General features: G+C 36.0%; 1 protein-coding gene across 1 annotated transcript; it reads right to left on the bottom strand.

Annotated features, from left to right (window-relative positions):
- Positions 1 to 5,472: 5,472 nt before the first annotated feature.
- Positions 5,473 to 20,053, bottom strand: LOC133197196 (steroid receptor RNA activator 1-like). The gene is made up of 6 exons (XM_061333101.1): positions 20,023 to 20,053; positions 9,333 to 9,482; positions 8,734 to 9,101; positions 8,462 to 8,564; positions 8,155 to 8,225; positions 5,473 to 7,779 (listed from the first exon to the last, which is right to left on the bottom strand). Exons 1-6 carry the CDS (start codon positions 20,039 to 20,041, stop codon positions 7,498 to 7,500), a joined length of 993 nt encoding a protein of 330 aa, XP_061189085.1. The 5' UTR covers positions 20,042 to 20,053; the 3' UTR covers positions 5,473 to 7,497.
- Positions 20,054 to 20,209: the final 156 nt, after the last annotated feature.

Below are 20,209 nucleotides of genomic sequence, written 5' to 3'. Positions count from 1 at the left end.
CATTTTGTTGGTTTTTTTCATTCTAGAGGAATAAAAGGACTTTGAAAAGTCCAACAGAATACATGTATGTGATTGAAAGCAGAGTAAAGCTACTGCAATAAGAATGAACATCAAACCAGTCTCTGATTATAATATTGATGAACTTTGGTACAATGTATCTTTAAAAACCTTGAATACCAGAGATGTGTCAACTCAAAGAGAGGCAGATATTGCATTTTATACACGTTTGACCAACATCGCCTTATCCTGAGGTCTGAACACTTAGACCCAAAAGGACAAATTTTATGATACATGTAGTTTAAAATTATGTACTAGTAAACAGTTTCTTTGCAAACCGAAAGAAGATTAGATGGGGACTATGAAATTTGCTATTTTTGTCCAAAATTAATGATGGATGCTATGTACCAACATTGGTACATGTACAGTGTTTCAAAGAAGCTGAAAATGTTCAATTGTTTACAGACAATACATAACAACCAACAGTCACTGGGGAGTCACTTTAATTCATGGAGACCAATTTTGTGAATTGTTAAAGTCTAAGGGCTCACTTTAATATAATTTCATGGGTGAACTATGAAAGATATAGCCCATCAATGTGAGGTAAGAGGGGTACCTGCAAAATTTAACCTTTACCAAATATAAATCTAGTTGGAATTTGCAGGAAGGCTTTGTTTCACCAGAAGGGAAATCAAGTGTGAAAATTAAGAAATTACGAAATAATATTCTTGTTCGGGAGGCCAAAAAATTTTGAAAATTGTAAGAATTTTTACTTGTTAACAAATATTTGACAAAATTATAAAATTACCTAGGCAAGTAACTATCCTATAATGACTTTTCAGAGTGGAAGATTATGTCATTGTTTATACCAGATTTCTGCCTGTCGAAGCATTTATTTTTCCCAAGATAAAATCATAGAAGTACAGTGTACAGTCAAAGAACGTAAAACCCCTTTGTCATGAAAATACCTATTACAAATGCCTGCATATAATGGACATAAATGAGTCACCAAGAACAAGAGAGTAATGAATTAGTAGCTGGATAAATATGAAGTCATATGCAATATCTTGTTCCATATGATCATCTTTTTACTGTAAGGTGAATTTGCTGAATGTTGTTGCCCATAACTTATAGTGCCCCTGACCTTGACCTATATGGTAAAAGGGTACATGAAAAAGAAAATGTGTTAAAACCATGTTAATTTAGGCAACGTAAGATAAGTACTTCTTACAAATTCTGTTGGTAGTGCATCCTTTTTCTCAAACAACGATTCTTTTAGCACCAATATGTAAGAAGAAGACATTTACAAAAACCAGTTACATGTAATAAGTTTTACATGAAAGAAGACAACATATTTTTTATAACCTTTTTTTATTTCATAACAACCCGTTATTAATGTACATGTAGAATAAAAGCACTCAACACATTTTATGTCAATATTTTAAACAAATTCAATCTACAGTTCCAATAAAACAATATTGCACTTGATTCTGTTTCACATACTATTCATATAATTCTACCAGCAGACAAAAAAAAAAAAAAAAGAAAAAAAAAGAGTGTGAATAAAAACATTGGGTATGAAATGCAAAAACAATTTCAATCTTTTCAATCTGTTTTTAAATTGAAAAGTTTAAAAAAAAATTTAAAATCTCTAAAATGATTAATTCATGAAAATATGATTTTAGTTATCACTTTGAAATGCTAAATACAGATCTTATAATCTGATAAAATATAAAAGTATTTAGCAGCTTCAGAATAGATATACATATATTCTTATCAACATGCTTTGCACTGTTGGCCATTCTGAAGATATTATATGAAACTATATTTAAAGGTGCTTAGACACAGATTTGAACTTGATATTTTCTCAATCAATATCACGACTTATATATTGCAATAACATTTCACATGAAAATATAATTAAAAACTTATTTTATATGGAAATTATTGGAACTACGAATTCCGGGACGCGTTTGATAAACACATCTTTGCACTTATACAAATTTTAACTTCATCCTTAATATTTAAGAAAAGAAGCGATTTTGTTATGTATTAATGAAAAATATTACATCTATAATCCAGAAAATTCATAGTAGAAATGTTCGAAAGCAAAACCAACTCACCAGTTTTGTCAGTCCGTGCTCTGTGATGTGTACAGAGTTTAACAAATTGAACACACCCGTGAAACGTAAACTGTTTTTGTAAACAGGGCACGAGCTCTGTTATTGTTAATGTTTATGATTCACTGGGTGTGTTCGATTGTTAAACTCTGCACACACCACTGAGCACGGACTTACAATACTGTGAGTGGGTTTTGCTTTTGAACATTTCTACTCTGAATTTTCTGGATTATAGTTTTAATATTTTTCATCGATACACAACAAAATTGCCACTTTTCTTAAGTATTAAGAATGAAATTAAAATATGTGAGAGCGCAAGGATGTGTCAATCCAACGCGTCCAGAAATTCGAAGTTTTAATAACTTCGAGATGAAATAAGATTTTTTTTATATTTTAGTATAAAATGCTATAGCAACATATAAGTCATGAAATTATACAGAAACTTTTAGAAAATATTAACTTCAAATCTGTGTCCAAGCACCTTTAATAGAATTAGAATCATATATTGTTGCTGATTACACAGTACCGTTATGTAAATAGTACATGTGCAATCAAACATACATGTAAACTTTAGATAAATTCAGTCCACTATCAGGTACAGTATATACATGTATATTTAAATGGTTCAAGTTTTGTGCTAACTATTGACACATTAATTATGAAATTCCAAAGTGCAAGTCTCTGACAATATTTAATATGAATATTTCATTTGATAAAAATCATACAATATACTAACATTTATAAAAATACAAGTAAACTTTTGGTATTTTGACATTGGCAGGACTATACCAGAAAGTTGACATATCTGGGGTGTCAAAGTATCAGATCTGAGACTCGAAATTCAATATTTCATTGCATAGCTAAACAATGACTAGGCTTAGTTTATTACACACACAAAGTCAATAGTCAGTAATTTGTCTTATTTTCAGCAATTCCTCTTTTTCTTTATTACAAAATCTAAGAAGTAATTAAACAAGAGGCCCATGGGCCATATCGCTCACCTGAGCACATTGGCTAGGCAAAAGTACAAATCAGTATTGAAAAGATTACTTGGGGGGGGGGGGGGGCTTGAATTCTAAATAACCTGATGATGCTTCCATGTCAATGTAACAAATGGCTTTGTTGTACTTGAGAAGATTTTTAAAAAATTTTCCCATACATGTATATTCCTTTGTAAAAATTTGATCCCCCATTGTGGCTCCTCCCTATCCCAGGGGTCATCATTTGAACAAATTTGAATCTACGCTACCTGAGGATGCTTCCATATCAATATGACTAAACATAGCTTTTCTGTTCTTGAGAAGAAATATTTTTTCTATATGTTCTTCTGTAAAAATTTTTGATCCCCCATTGGGCCCCACCTTACCCCCGGGGGTCATCATTTGAACAAAATAGAATCTACACTACCTGAGGATGCTTCCATATCAAAATGACTAATCATGGTTTGCAGTTCTTCAGAAGAAGAAATTTTCCTATATATTTCTATTTAAGACTTTGATCCTCCATTGTGGCCCCACCCTACCGGGGTCATGATTTGAACAAAATAGAATCTACACTACCTGAGGATGCTTCCAAATAAATATGATCAATCAGGGCTTTGCTGTTCCTGAGAAGATTTTTAAAATTTTTCCTATACATTTCTATGTAAAACTTTGATCCTCCATTGTGGTCCAGCCCTACCCCCGGGGGTCATGATTTGAATAAATTTGAATCTACACTACCTGAGGATGCTTCCATATAAATATGACCAATCTGGGCTTTGCTGTTCTTGAGAAGAAGATTTTTCCTATATATTTCTATGTAAAACTTTGATAGTCCATTGCGGCCCCGCCCTACCCCCAGGGGTCATGATTTGAACAAACTTGATTCTACACTACCTGAGGATGCTTCCATATAAATATGACTCATCATGGCTTTGCTCTTCTTGAGAAGAAGATTTTTAGAGATTTTTCCTATATATTTCTATGTAAAACTTTGATCATCCATTGTGGCCCCCCCCCCCCCCCCCTACCGCCAGGGGTCATGGTTTGAACAAACTTGAATCTACACTACCTGAGGATGCTTCCATATAAATATGATCAATCATGGCTTTGCTGTTCCTGAGAAGAAGATTTTTAGAGATTTTTCCTATATATTTCTATGTAAAACTTTGATAGTTCATTGCGGCCCCCCCCCCCCCCCCTACCGCCAGGGGTCATGGTTTGAACAAACTTGAATCTACACTACCTGAGGATGCTTCCATATAAATATGATCAATCATGGCTTTGCTGTTCCTGAGAAGAAGATTTTTAGAGATTTTTCCTATATATTTCTATGTAAAACTTTGATAGTTCATTGCGGCCCCGCCCTACCCCCAGGGGTCATGATTTGAACAAACTTGAATCTACACTACCTGAGGATGCTTCCATATAAATATGACTCATCATGGTTTTGCTCTTCTTGAGAAGAAGATTTTTAGAGATTTTTCCTATATATTTCTATGTAAAAATTTGATCCTCCATTGTGGCCCCGCCCTACCCCCGGGAGTCATGATTTGAACAAACTTGAATGTACACTACCTGAGGATGCTTCCATATGAGTTTCATCTTTCCTGGCCCTGTGGTTCTTGAGAAGAAGATTTTTAAATGATGCCATTATTTTTTCTTTAATTCCTAATTATCCCCCCTTGAAAGAGGGTGTGGCCCTTCATTTGAACAAACTTGTATCCCCTTTACCCAAGGATACTTTGTGCCAAATTTGGTTGAAATTGGCCCAGTGGTTCTTGAGAAGTCAAAAATGTGAAAAGTTTACAGACAGACGGACGCCGGACAAAATGTGATCAGAAAAGCTCACTTGAGCTTTCAGCTCAGGTGAGCTAAAAATATATCTTATTCTTTCTTCATATCAAAAGCTTTCTAAATTTATGGAATGTTTTCCATTAAACATTCCACATGTAATGTTATGTTCAGACTACTTCAAAAGGATTTGAAAACCCCTTTTTAAACTTGAACTGTAAAAGTTGACACAGGTAAGACAAAAAAAACAATCTTATGCACACTTTTTCTTATTTCAGGAAAAAGAACTCACTGAACCCAAAAAACACACACACAAACAAGAGGCCCATGGGCCACATCGCTCACCTGAGTAACTTTGGCCATGCTGTTCATTACCAGACTTCCCCCCTTGTAATACCTATTGTGGCCCCGCCCTACCCCCAGGGGCCATGATTTGAACAATTTAGAATCTACACTACCCTAGGATGCTTCCACATAAGTTTCAGTTTTTCTGGTCCAGTGGTTCTAGAGAAGATTTTTGAAGATTTTTCCTATATATTTCAATGTAAAACTTGGGATTCCCTATTGTGCCCCCCCCCCCCCCATCCCCGGGGTCATGATTTGAACAATTTAGAGTGTACACTACTTGAGGATGCTTCCACATAAGTTTCAGCTTTTCTGGCTCAGTAGTTCTTGAGAAGAAGATTTTTCAAGATTTTTCCCATATATTTCAATGTAAAACTTGGATTCCCTATTGTGGCCTCGCCCTACCCCCGGGGGTCATGATTTTAACAATTTAGAATCTACACTACCCCAGGATGCTTCCACATAAGTTTCAGTTTTTCTGGCTCAGTGGTTCTTGAGAAGAAGATTTTTAAAGATTTCTCCTATATTTCAATGTAAAACTTGGATTCCCTATTGTGGCCCCACCCTACCCCCGGGGGTCATGATTTGAACAATTGAGAATCTACACTACCCCAGGATGCTTCCACATAAGTTTCAGTTTTTCTGGCCCAGTGGTTCTTGAGAAGAAGATTTTTCAAGATTTTTCCTATATATTTCAATGTAAAAATTGGATTCCCTATTGTGGCCCCGCCCTACCCCCGGGGGTCATGATTTTAACAATTTAGAATCTACACTATCCCAGGATGCTTAAAATTAAGTTTCAGCTTTTCTGGCCCAGTGGTTCTTGAGAAGAAGATTTTTTTATGACCCCACCCTATTTTTGTCTTTTCTTGATTATCTCCCCTTGTAAGGGGACTTGGCCCTTTATTTTAACAATTTAAACTCCCCTTCCCCCAAGGATACTTTGTACCAAGTTTGGTTAAAATTGGCCCAGTGGTTCTTGAGTAGAAGTTGAAAATGTGAAAAGTTTACAGACGGACGGACGGACGGACAGACGGACAGACAGACAGACGGACGGACGACGGACAACGGGTGATCAGAAAAGCTCACTTGAGCTTTCAGCTCAGGTGAGCTAAAAAAACACAAAATTTTAAAACATTTGTCTACTTGAAATAAGGCAGTGATGTTACATATATATGAATCTGAGCTTTTTAAATTAATCATCAGTTAAATGTTTCGTTGATTGGATTGTTACCTGATGAATGCATTTATACCACAAAATATAAAATAAATAAATTTCTTACATAAAATATCTGAATTGGATTCAATGTGTTTGTTACTCATTATAATTAAGTTGCCCTTTTTAAATCAAATTTAAAAAAGGTTTTGATATAAATACAGGTTTGTTTGTTTACACAGAATCAGTAGACTTATCAATGATATTAGCCAAGCTTTTAAAACTTTAAACGTCTTATCGACATCCGAGATTGCTTGGGCTTCATTTACAAATAAAGTCAAAATTAACTGTACAGTGTGCAGTCAAAACATGGATTTGAAAGGTGTAAAATTCTTACGATGTTGAGATACATGGAGTCGTCCGTGCGTGACAAGTGACTGTTTGACAAACAGTAAGGTTTAGCAGAGCAGAAAATAGCCCTAAAATTGACATCTTCCAGGTACATTTTGCTCTAGGGACTGTGAATATACGTTGAGATAAGTGGGGTAGTTGACATTACTGAGGTTGACATATCCACATTTTTTTGCAAATCATTTATATAATAAATACTGATGGGGCCGCGGACGGAGGTCGACCTATCCAAGGTTGTCAACATATCCGATGTGAAGATACCAAAAATTACTTGTATTTATTACAATCCATAATTTATAGTAACCTCATCTAAAGTAAAGCACCATATAATAAATATTGCCACTAAAAAGTGATCTCAGATCCTACTCATAACAATTAAAAATAAGCAACAACTATGTCTAAATTGCATTTTATATTCTTTTGAAACTGCAATACTAAATTTTTAGTGTAAATTGCCCTTGTAAAAGTATGTAATACTAGCAAAAACAGAAGTACAATTTCTTTGAACATATACTAATTATGATATTACAATTTTTTTTATTTATCCAACACCAAACAATACTTATTTTTCTTTCTTTTCTTACACTATCAGCTTTTATTCTTTTAAGGGAGTGAAAACAGGTGAAAGAGGAAAGAAATATCATGTCAATTACTGACCCCAAACATTTTTCTGACTCTATCGCCTTTAACAACATTATTCTGTGCTGCTTTGTGGTTTTTCTTCTGTATCATTGTCTGTCTGTATGTCAGGCTCCTTGTCCACTTCCTTTGTTTTTGTTTCACTGTCTGTCACACCTTGGTTTTCTGGTGCCCGATCTACACTGGTTCCTGTCTCAGAGTTAGTGGAGTCTGACTGAGTCACTGGACTGTTACTCTTTTCAGTTGATTCTGTACCTTCAGCAGGTGCCTCGGACGGTTCAGGGAGATTTTTTAATTCATGGATGATCTTTTTTATACCAACCATCCAAACATTCACCTAAAAAGTAAAAGTACTGGGTATGCAATGCACCTATCAACTTGGAAAAAAAAATAAAATAAAATTCAAAATGTACTAAAATTTAAGTAAGAAATTATGCCTAAATGTGCATCATCAGCATGAGAAATACATGTACTGATCAATGATTTTGATTTCTGACATACATGTGTGTTGTGTCTCTGCTGTATTTTTCCCATATTTTACTGACTGGCTTGAGCTTTTTGAATATTGAATATGCCTGCCAAGCTTAAAGAGTTTATGTACTATGGTTTAAAAGTTAAAGCAAAATATTAAAGGTTTTGCAGAAGAAGGACAGACAGTATAAAAGCATTAATCCTTTGATCTTTGTGGGAGTAAATACATGTATTTACACACCTCTGTTGTGTAGTCTACCATCAGATTTTGATGAATGGACCATGCTGCATCATAGATGTTCTTTTTTAAAGCTGTGCAAAACATGAAAGATACACAAAATACTATGGGGTGTATGTTAAAAACACAGAATGACTGTATACCAGAAGATAAGAATACATTGTACTGTCTTGAATCCATGAAACATTTTCATTAACTTTACAATGACTTTAAGATAAAAATAATCATTTATCCAACTGCTATGTATGTGTTTGCTAATTATACTTTAATACATGTATTAGTTAAAACAGATTCTCTAAGATACTTGTACCATCTGCCATGCTGCACATTCTGCACTTCACAGGGTGAGACAATTTATCCCACGACTCTCGGAACATTTGGATCTTCTTTTTAACATCGTCAAAAGACCTCTCCTAATAATATTTGGAAAACGCTTTTCATAATATTGATTAATCCTATACAGGTTACTGAACAACCTAAGCAAACTGTATATTTGAATTTTGAAACTAATTGAGTTTATATCAATTTTTTCTTTTCATCTCATAGATTTACGCATAATAATTTTTGGTAATTAATTCTTACTGTTAATGAGGACTTGACTTTCTCCAGACTCTGGTGAAGTGAGTTTGTAATAGTATCCACTAACTCTGCAGGACTTTGGAGCTTCAGTCCCTCCACTGCCTCCTCTAGACAGTTAAACCCTACTAAATTGTCCTTTGTGACTTCTGGTACAACTGTGTTTACAGCAGGTGGTGCCACAACCATTCCAGGAATTAGGAGGGGAACTGGGGAAGGGGCACAGGTGGTGGGTACTGGGGGCAGAAGCTGCACTGGGGAGGGGTTAACTACTGGCGTAAGTACAGGGGGTCCATCGGAGGGGTTTAGAGTGGTACCATGTAGAGATGCTGGCATAAGAACAGGAGGTCCATCAGTTGGATTCAATGTGGTACCTTGGAAAGATATCAATAATCAAGAAACATCACATCTCTCAAATTTACAAATTAAAATGAGGTAAGCAAATTAAACTATAGGAAAAGAATATTCTAGTTTACAAATATGAGTTTGAATCATGGATCAATAAATGATGACTTCAAGTCGTTTTATCAATTTGAATTCAGGTACACTTAAATTAAACACCCAGTCTTGGTCATTGTGTTTTTATCCCCACCAATCAAACATACCTGAACTGCCACTCATTGCTTTATCCTCATTGGTAGATAAAGGGTAGGCAACTCTCCTATTCAGATTTGTCCTTTTGTGTGAAGACTGGAGGACACTAGAGGACTGATAGTCAAAAACGGGTGGATCATTCCATCCTCTCTCTGTGTTTCCTTAAAAAAAAATTAATACTTCTACACTAACAAGCTAGGTCTGCTAATGTTGTCTGGCAATTTCAACAGGTATGTTGAGGAAACTCTTGGCTGATCTTGTATCTCGATGTGGGTATTCTACACTGATTTTTACTTGTACATTAAAACCTTTAAGAGCTTGATTTTTCTTGAACAGTATTACACTGAATCTGGATTTATAATTTTTGCCATTTAATAAACTATTGAGGGCAAATCCAGATGAAATACAATGCTCTAAAAAATGCTAATGTACATATAAACATTATTGTTGGATGCCCACAGCTTGTGAGAGTAGGAAGAAATTGGTCATCTGTATTCAAATAATCTCATCAAATGACTACGGAACCATTGTTAATTAACCTACAGTCATATCACTAGTGGTGAAGTTTTGCAAGCATACAATTACTTTTGCATTAAATATTCTAGAAAATTAACAGTAACAGGTTTGAAAATTCTTGCAATGTAGTTACAATACAGAGATGATTAGTCTACCCATATGTAGTAGAGTTTTGTAGCATATGCAGAAGTACTTTTTATGGTTGTCACCGGGTCTTTTGTAGGAAAAATCCAACACTGGATTCGGCACAACTATATTTATTACTGTGCTTATAACAAAAAACCTACAAAGTATAAATTAAACACACTCTCACAACACAATACACACACAAAACGAATACTTTACATTTAACATCAGACATTAACAACACATAAATTATATGATTGTTCGCTGTCGGGATTAATTAATAAAAGTAAATTATAAAATACATTTATATAATAATTATAATAAAGGTAAACAGAAAGCTTACCAGGAATCCAGTAAATTAATTCCAAGTAATACTTGAAAGAATACTTCTATGTTTCAAATATATGTAAGACTTCTACCGTAAAGGCAAAAAGCGTGGGGGTAAAGAATTGGCGGGTACTGTGCTTAAATACTCGGTGCAGAAATTTAAACATGCATATTAATAAGATAAAACAGTCGGTTATTGGTCAGCTGTAAGGTCACATTAGGTCACCTAACCGGAAACACGTGGAAATACAAAAATAAACAATGTCACATGATCTCCCAAAACATTCACACTAAACACACAACACAAACAAACGCAGCGAACGCATTCGATTGGCAATGCGCGCCAATTTTATGTACAAATTAAAACACAACATCTGTGACATTCTCCCCTGCTTGGGAAAATGGCTCCTGACATTTTATAAATATCAGATTAATGTTAATAAAACACAAAAATATACAAATTCCTATATACAAAAGAATTGTCATAAAAACCAAAATGAAGACCATCATCCTATATACTCAAGAAACGTCATAAAAACCAAAATGAAGAATATCATTTCATGTGACATTCTCCCCTGAACAATGGAAAAGTTACTCACACAAAATAGACCACTGGATTAATCTGATGTGAAACCCACTCACCATACTTGTCTGGGGTCTTACCTGTCTGGTTGATCTACGAGGGGGTACATTAGAAGCTGGACTATTTACAAAGGAACTAGTATCACTAAATGTTGCATTACGATTCAAAGTTGAATTACCTGTAAATGCAGCACTGGGATCAGATGCAGACATAGTGTCCTGAAAATCATGAGAACCCTTTATTGTACTAGGAGTTTTCAAACGAACAATGCCAGGCCTTACCCTCCTCTGAGGAATCACATATACCTGGGAACTATCTGATGATTCTGAATCAGAAGTTGACGAGTCAGACAATGTACCGGTATCAACCATATCTGAAGTGGGACTCTCCTTGGGGAGTGTCATATCATGGGTAGTCTTAAGACCTTGATCAGGAATAATCTGATTAGGGGTGGTCTGCTCAGGAGCAGGGGTAGTCCTATTACTACTCTTAGGAATGGTTTGCTCAGGGGCAGGGGTAGTCTTACTCTTAGGATTGGTTTGCTCTGTATCAGCTACCCTGGGGAGATATGAAATCGGTAATAACATATTTCTATGCAATGTTTTCACCTTTTCTGACCCAAACTCTTTTTTAACTCTGTAAACTGGAATATCAATGTTGGGTTGACCTACTACAATGTAAGTGTCTTTGGCCCACTTATCTGCCAATTTGTTCTTTCCTTTCAACCCAACATTTCTTACCAAAATACGGTCACCGACCTGTATTTTTGAATGTCTTACTCTTGTATCATAGTTAGATTTATATCGTGCACTACTCTTTTCAGCTTCCTGAGAAGCAATTTTGTATGCATATTCTAATCGTTTCTGAAGCTTCTTAGAGTAATTGTCATGACTATTAGGCTTCTCGGTAGAATCGGTATCTAAGCCTAAATATGCGTCAATAGACAGGCGCGGATGTCGCCCAAACATGAGGAAAAATGGCGAAAAACCCGTACTGTCATGTTTGGTTACATTGTACGCGTGAACTAAGGTACTTACATATGACTTCCAGTCCTCTTTTTGTTTGTCGTTCAGCGTACCGAGCATTTTAAGTAGGGTTTGGTTGAACCGTTCTACCATCCCATTACCCATAGGGTGGTAGGGCGTGGTACGTGACTGTTGTACTCCAGCTAGTTTACAGAGCTCCCTGATGACATGGCTGGTAAAATTCCGACCCTGGTCGCTGTGAAGTCTGTTGGGAAAGCCATAGTGTACAATAAAATTTTCAAACAGAATTCTAGCAGTGGTCTTAGCAGTTTGATTACGAGTGGGAAAAGCTTGGGCATATCTGGTAAAATGATCAGTAATTACTAGGACGTTTTCATAACCACCTTTGCTTTTTTCCAGAGCTAAGTAATCAATGCATAATAGATCTAAAGGTTGGTATGATTTGATGTTGACAAGTTCTGTTGAGACTTTCTCTGGGGTTTTAAATTTTATACACCTGTCACAGGTTTTGATGCTTTCCGTAATGTCGTGCTCGAGACCAGGCCAGTAAAATCTTTCTCTCATCAGTTGCAGAGTTCTGTCTCGGCCATGGTGCCCTAAATTGTTATGTAGTAGATGGAATGCTATTTCTCTGAAAGAAGCTGGTAATACTAGTTGTTTTCTATTTTCATTATTCAGTATAGTGTTTCTGTATAAAATACCATTAATTAGACACAATTTTCTTGATTCTCTCATAAATTTACTCACTTCTGGAGATTCTGCTTTTAAGGTGGTACTTGATGGAACAAAGTCACCTTGCAATAATTCTATAACTCTTTTAATGACCTTGTCACATGATTGTTCTTTTGCCCAATCAACATTACTGAATACACATGAATCTTCTATCTGAATGGAGTCAGGGATAGGGGTGAGGGGTTCTGATATATTTGAAATGTTACCTGCTTCCCCAATGTCTTGTAAACTCACTGACATACATGTTGGAATGTTGACGGGTAGAAGTACATTTTCCACCAGTGGACAATTGTCTCTCTGAATAGTGTAGGAATTACAAATTGTCTTCACCATTTCTGGAACTATTTCTTCAGTGTCCTGGGGTCTTCTCGATAAACCATCTGCATCACTGTTATTGGCTCCTTTTCGATAGTGTAAAGAAAAGTTGTAGTTGTTCAATGCAGCTAGCCATCTATGACCTGTTGCATCCAGCTTTGCAGAGGTAAGAATATAAGTAAGGGGGTTATTGTCCGTTACAACCTGGAAGGTATTTCCATAAAGGTAATCGTGGAACTTTTCTGTAACTGCCCACTTCAAGGAGAGAAATTCCAACTTGTGGGCTGGGTAATGTCTTTCGCTGTTTTTGAGTCCCCTGCTGGCGTATGCAATCACTCTCTTCTGTCCACTCTGGTCTTGATAGAGGACAGCTCCAAGTCCTGTTGTTGATGCGTCGGTGTGCAAAATGAATGGTGACTCAAAATCTGCAAATGCAAGGATCGGCGGGGATGTTAACTTACCTTTAATGTCCTGAAAAGCTCTCTCTTCCTGGTCTTCCCATTTCCATGGAGATGGTTTGTTCTTTGTCTTACCTTTAATCTGTTTATTTGTAGGATGTCCTTTCAGTAAGTCGTTTAATGGTTTCACCACTTTGGAATAGTTCTGGACATATCTCCTGTAGTAACCTGCAAAACCGAGGAATGTCCTGAGTGTCTTGATGTTGTGAGGTCTCGGCCAGGTTGAAATTGCCTTGGTCTTCTCAGGATCGGTGGCTACACCTTCCTCACTTACCACATGGCCTAAATATGTCACGCTGTGCTTAAAGAACTCATACTTCTTAGCCTTAAGTTTTAAACAATTTTTTTCCAGTCTTTTGAACACTGCAGTCAGTCTGTCAAGATGTTCGTCAAAAGTTTGTGAGAATATTAAGATGTCGTCCAAAAACACTAAACAGTCTCTTAAATTTAACTCACCCATACAGCGTTCCATCAGCCGTTGGAATGTGGCTGGTGCATTCGTTAGTCCAAATCCCATTCTGTTGCATTCGAAATGGCCTATTCCACTAACTGAAAATGCTGTCTTTTCCTTGTCTTTTTCTTCAATTTCCACTTGCCAATAGGAACTTGTTAAGTCTAATTTTGAGAAGTATTTGGATCCGATAAGTCTGTCTATGGTGTCATCTATTCTTGGTAGGTTGTAAGCATCTTTGATGGTACGTGCGTTGAGCTTCCGATAATCAATACAAAATCTAAGACTGCCATCTTTCTTCCTGACCAGGACAATGTTAGATGAGAACGGACTCTGGGATGGTCTTATGGCACCAATATCCAACATCTCCTTGATGTGTTGTCGAACTTCTTCCAACATTCCTGGCGGTATGCGTCTGTAGGCATCTTTAAATGGGGTTTCATCAGTCAACTTGATCTCATGCTTTAATAGGTTGGTCTTGCCAATGTCTGTCGGGCCATCAGAAAATAAGTGTGTCCATTTTCCTAGAAAGTCTTTAGCTACACTTACCTGATCTAGAGTAAGGTTTTCCTCAGTAATCTGTAAATTCAAATCCTCCAAAGATTTTCTGGGCTTCTTACCTGAGTTCTGAGATTCAGGAGACCAAGAATCTACTACCTTTACACCATGAATAGAACATAAAAGTGATTTGGGAGGTATCTGAACAGATGTAACAGAAAGATTACACACCCTAACAGGAATGGTAACTGTGTGCTTACCCTTGGTAAGGGGAATAACTCTAGGACATATGACAAGATCTCCAGACAGACTAGTATTAGTTTGCTCTGTCAATGCAGAGTCAATATTATTTACATTTTTTACAATACCTCTAATGACTTTGGTCTCATTTGGAGCAACTATTATGGTATGCTTATTTGTTGTCCTGACCGGCATCTCATCGTTCATGCTCTCGAAAGCCAACTGCCACTCGTCTGGTATGTCCGACGACTGTGCCATCATCTCACAGTTTTGTCTGCAAAGACGAATAAAGTTAGTACCTATAATAACTGGGACATTCTTCGAATAATTTGTTTCAGGTACAACAAGGGCAGGGATGTGACATGAAAAGTTACTTATAGAAGGAACACTGATTTGTAACTCTATATAACCTTTGTAAGGTAATTCGCTGCCATTGGCACTTCGAACACTAAGTCCAAAATTTGTTAAACTTAACAGTTCAGGCATAGGCTTCAGAGATTCATAGAAAGATTCTGAAATACATGTGACCATAGACCCCGAGTCAATAAGTGCCTTGGTCTTGGTACCAAACACAGTAATGTCTGCTTCATTAGGAGTACCTACAAGTCTGGTCAATAGATCTTGATTAGGAGGTAAAGTAGGGCTTTTAGTAAACTGATCTTCTGTCCGCCCTGCAACAGAAGATGCTGCTAGTTTAAATCATTACCTCTCTGTGCTTTACCATAACCTCTATTACCATATTGCTGTGAGAAATTTCCTCTTCCTCTTGAATTCTGGTACCGGTAGTTTCCTCTGTTGCCTTGGTAACTGTTTCTGAAGTTGCCTTTGGAATTGTCTTGAGGCGTATGTCTCTGAAAAGATTCTGCATTAGTTAAATTCTTTTGATCTTGTTCTATTTTACTCATTCGAGCATCAAGCTTTTTCATTTGACTGAGTAGTTCACTGAGCTGTTTTTGCAAATCAGAGTTTGATACATTTAATGTTTCGACATTTGTTGATACAACATTATTCTGAACTGGCTTAGCAACAGTTAAGTTCAATTCTTCTTGCTCTATCTGTCTAACTTCCCTTAACAGTGTCTGAAATTCTTTGACAGTTTCATATTTATTTCTAGTAGCATTTCTCAACTGGGGATTTCTCAATCCAGACCAAAATTTTGATCTTAACATTGAATCTTTTGCTACTACATCTACATGTCCAAGTCTAACAGCTTTTGAAACAGTTTGTTCTAATCTTGAACCATAAGCAACAATGCTCTCACCTTCTTTTTGATGATCACTGTAGAAGTTTTGCATGATGTTCTCTGCAGTGCTGACATTTCCGTAAAAGTCTTCCAGCTTCATTAGGATGTTGTCAACACTAGCAAACTCTCCGAGAGGAATTAACATCTCTCTGGCTAACCCTTTTAAAGAACTTCTAACAGAATGTAACAAAACATGTTCAGGTAATTGATTTTTCAAACACCTAACTTCATAAGACCATACATCAAAACTTACTTCACCTTTTTGCAGTGGTTCACTTCCACTAAATGTGGGAAGTTTAACAGAGTTAGGGTTGGGAATTTGACACAGAGTAGAATTTGGGTTCTGATACAGAGCAGATGGGCTAAAATACCTTGGTGAAAGTAAAGATTCTTTGGATCTAAATTTAGGAATAGCTCCTTCACCAAAGTTGAGCTGAACCTTAGGTGTACTAGTGGGGAGATGTTGAAATGTAACACCTGTAGGGGGTTCCTTATTGAGTAATCTGTCATACTCTTCTTTTGTCAAAACTCTCAAATGTTGTTCACTGTTAATTTGATCAATGATATCTTGCAATTCCTTCTTACCCTTATCATCTTTTGCTCCTGCAGTATTTGACATTTTGATTTCAAATTGTAAATAATGAAAACTAATTTCCAGCAAAATAAAAGCAAATAACGCGTTGCGCATTTATCAACAAGATGCACATACACACTATCACCCACATGCAGACTCAAAATATATACACAGTGACATTGATAACTGAGAACACAAATACCTGATTGTCAGTCCAAGCTGTCCAAGAGTCCATGTCGTGCAGTTGATGGATTAGTAATACCTGTAAAGTGATTGTCGCTATGCGCAGGGGAAAATGGGATAGGGAGAGGGAGGCACGTTGAACACAAACATGTACAACATTCAACAAAAAATCGGAAAATACATTCACAGTAGACAACACATAGTAATGAACACCACAATGCACGATGAAATCGACAGCGCGTTCAAAATGACAGCCAATAAATAAACAAAAAAAATAAATAAATTGGATCAAACAGAAACACCTGACAAAACACGTTTTTCTGTATTACGAAAGTACAAAACGAAACAAACCGTGACGTCACAATTACAGGAATATCGAGCCCGATCTCTTTCACACTTCAATTCTCGCACCTTGCGCACTAGTTAGCACCGGCCGGTATACTCACACACATTACAAAACAGAACAAATACAAATACATAAAGACAAACATATGAACAAAAACATAGACAAACACAAAACAATGATGTGCACACTTGACTTTGTTTTTATTAAATGTTGATGTTGATGAGCTCAAATGACAATCGATCTGCAGAGATAATGGTCCTCCGCACTAACGTCTACTTAGGTATACATGAGCTGCGCTTCACGGTATAGGTCAAAACAATGGACAGGCGGTATTGTTCGGTTAGCTGACTGAGTACAGTTCACCACACACGTATATTACGGTTCCCACCAATTTAGTGAATGGTTTTCTCCGCACTGTTTAACAAGCGGTATTCACTTCTAATAATAAAGTACTCTAGTGAAGAGCGAGAAAAAAAATATGTAGGCCTACTTGAATCGGACGGAATTCCATTCTTGAAGATTGTAGCTGTTTCAAAACGTCACAGAAACACTGGCTTGGTCCTGGGCGTTCGCAGCTAGTCCTGGATCCTGGTTTTCAGCACAAACCAACGTTGGGCGCCATTGTCACCGGGTCTTTTGTAGGAAAAATCCAACACTGGATTCGGCACAACTATATTTATTACTGTGCTTATAACAAAAAACCTACAAAGTATAAATTAAACACACTCTCACAACACAATACACACACAAAACGAATACTTTACATTTAACATCAGACATTAACAACACATAAATTATATGATTGTTCGCTGTCGGGATTAATTAATAAAAGTAAATTATAAAATACATTTATATAATAATTATAATAAAGGTAAACAGAAAGCTTACCAGGAATCCAGTAAATTAATTCCAAGTAATACTTGAAAGAATACTTCTATGTTTCAAATATATGTAAGACTTCTACCGTAAAGGCAAAAAGCGTGGGGGTTAAGAATTGGCGGGTACTGTGCTTAAATACTCGGTGCAGAAATTTAAACATGCATATTAATAAGATAAAACAGTCGGTTATTGGTCAGCTGTAAGGTCACATTAGGTCACCTAACCGGAAACACGTGGAAATACAAAAATAAACAATGTCACATGATCTCCCAAAACATTCACACTAAACACACAACACAAACAAACGCAGCGAACGCATTCGATTGGCAATGCGCGCCAATTTTATGTACAAATTAAAACACAACATCTGTGACATGGTGTTAACAATTTGAACCAGATTTGACAGACAAAAGTGCAAGTCAGAGAAAACGAAAGTGCATGTATAAACTAAAGCAATATTTCAAGTGATTTGTGGACGCAGACTATGCTTGTTATATACCGGTATTTAGGATATATGTTACAAGTTTAAACATGTAATTAAATGATAGACTTTTAAATGGAAATTATGACATCTAAACAAATATCTACCTAGTTTTGGTACATTAATCTCTAAAGATTTAACAATGTCATTTAATGGGATAAACATGCCAATGGGAAAAGCTGGTAGAAGTGAAAATCCTTCCAAGACAAATCACAAGCAATGATGTTCAAGTAAAAATGTGTCCAAGATATGTATGGTTCAGCACAATCTCTTGATTTAGTTACATAGCTTGAATTAACTATATACCGGTATATGTAACTTTATTAAGCTATTCAGAATAGCATCCCAAATCAAAGATAGTTCCAATATTGAAGCTTTTGAATACTTTTAAGCAAAAGATTTATTTCCATTGTTCGGATAACTGTACACCACCTAGTGTGTGTTGAGGCATGGATAAGTATGACTGCTTCACATTGTGCTGAATTATTACCAATCAACAATCTTGTTGATGAGAACTGAACTCCTTTATCATTTAATTCTAGAAGTAACTGTGTGGTCACAAATCGATTGCTTTATATAGCCCCAAAACTTTTTGAACTTTTGAGTATAAAGTCTCTCAAGGAGACACAATTTGATGAGCAATTTTTATAAGCATCATTTTCAGAAAGAGTTCAAAGTTGAATACTGTCACTGCACAGGTACTTGTGGACAGGACCCCTGATATTCAACCCCGGGGCTTGTTAGACATTTTTTCACAAATTATATTTATTACACTTATTCATCATGTGTACCATAGGAAAAAATCGTGAAAACCCCAAAATAATCGTTCCACACAAAAATACCCCACTATACATTATAAGAGAGAAAGGTATGCCACTCCGGTTTGTTTACGTTGTTCCCCCACTGCTCTTTCTGGGTTTAAAAACATGTATTTATTTTATTTTAACCTAAAATGTCGGTTCACACTGTCTCTACATATATTTCTGTCTTAGTTCATATTATCGGATTGACTCTGCATCTCGTAAAAATCCCACAATTAATCTTTAAACAGCATTGCAGTCAGTGTGTTGAAAAATCCTTTGGAAGTACACCAAGAATGCATCACTTATTACGATAACGTCCGAGAGAGATTATTACGTCAGGCCAAAACTCTCTCGGACGTTACTTTTTGTGCAAACTGAAAAAAAAACACATTTAAGAAAAAAGTATGATAAAATAGCTATATCAAGCTATTCTAAATAGCTTAATAAAGCTATGTAGCTAATTTAAGCTATATAGCTTAATCAAGAGATTGTGCCTGACCTATTGAACTGCGAACATATTTCCAAAGATTGAGTACCACTAATTTGAAAAGCATACAAGTCAACCAAGAACTTTGGAGCTCTGACCATGTAGGTCATCTACACAATGAAACAGCAAATTGGTTTTCTACTGGTAAACCTATTTTAAAATGACTTATTTCCATTGAATTCAACTGGACTCAAGAGGCCTTTATATGGTGTAATTTTTTTTGGTCACTAAGTAATGATCTTTCTGAGCAGTCTGGATTATCAACTGATTTTTTGTTTTGTTGTATACATGACTAAGTGTCAACATATTTTTTTTTCTTCTGCTTTTTTCTATACAGATGTATAACTTTGCACAAGGTCTAAATTGGACAACTTTTTTTTATCAGTGTGTCAAACTTAAAACTGAGTTGTTGATATATTCAGCAATGATTATGAATTCTTTACAAAAATGACAACTTTCTCTAGCCAACTCACCAGGCCTGGGCGCAGCCATGTTATTGTCATGTGATCTTCATCTTTCAACCAATCAAATGATAACAAATTGCAATTTCTGGCTTTTCAAATTACCTCCCTTGTTCATTGTAGTTAATCATACAAGTACGTGTTTTACTCATTATTCAAATAATATTATTGCAAGTTAATGATAAAAAGTGAAAATTTC

Source organism: Saccostrea echinata, unplaced genomic scaffold, assembly GCF_033153115.1.
Source record: "Saccostrea echinata isolate AGI-Se365-2 ecotype Australia unplaced genomic scaffold, CSIRO_AGI_Sech_v1 ptg000030l, whole genome shotgun sequence".
NCBI lineage: Eukaryota > Metazoa > Mollusca > Bivalvia > Ostreida > Ostreidae > Saccostrea > Saccostrea echinata.
Note: the sequence above shows the minus strand (reverse complement) of the source record. Positions and strands in the feature narration are given on the sequence as shown.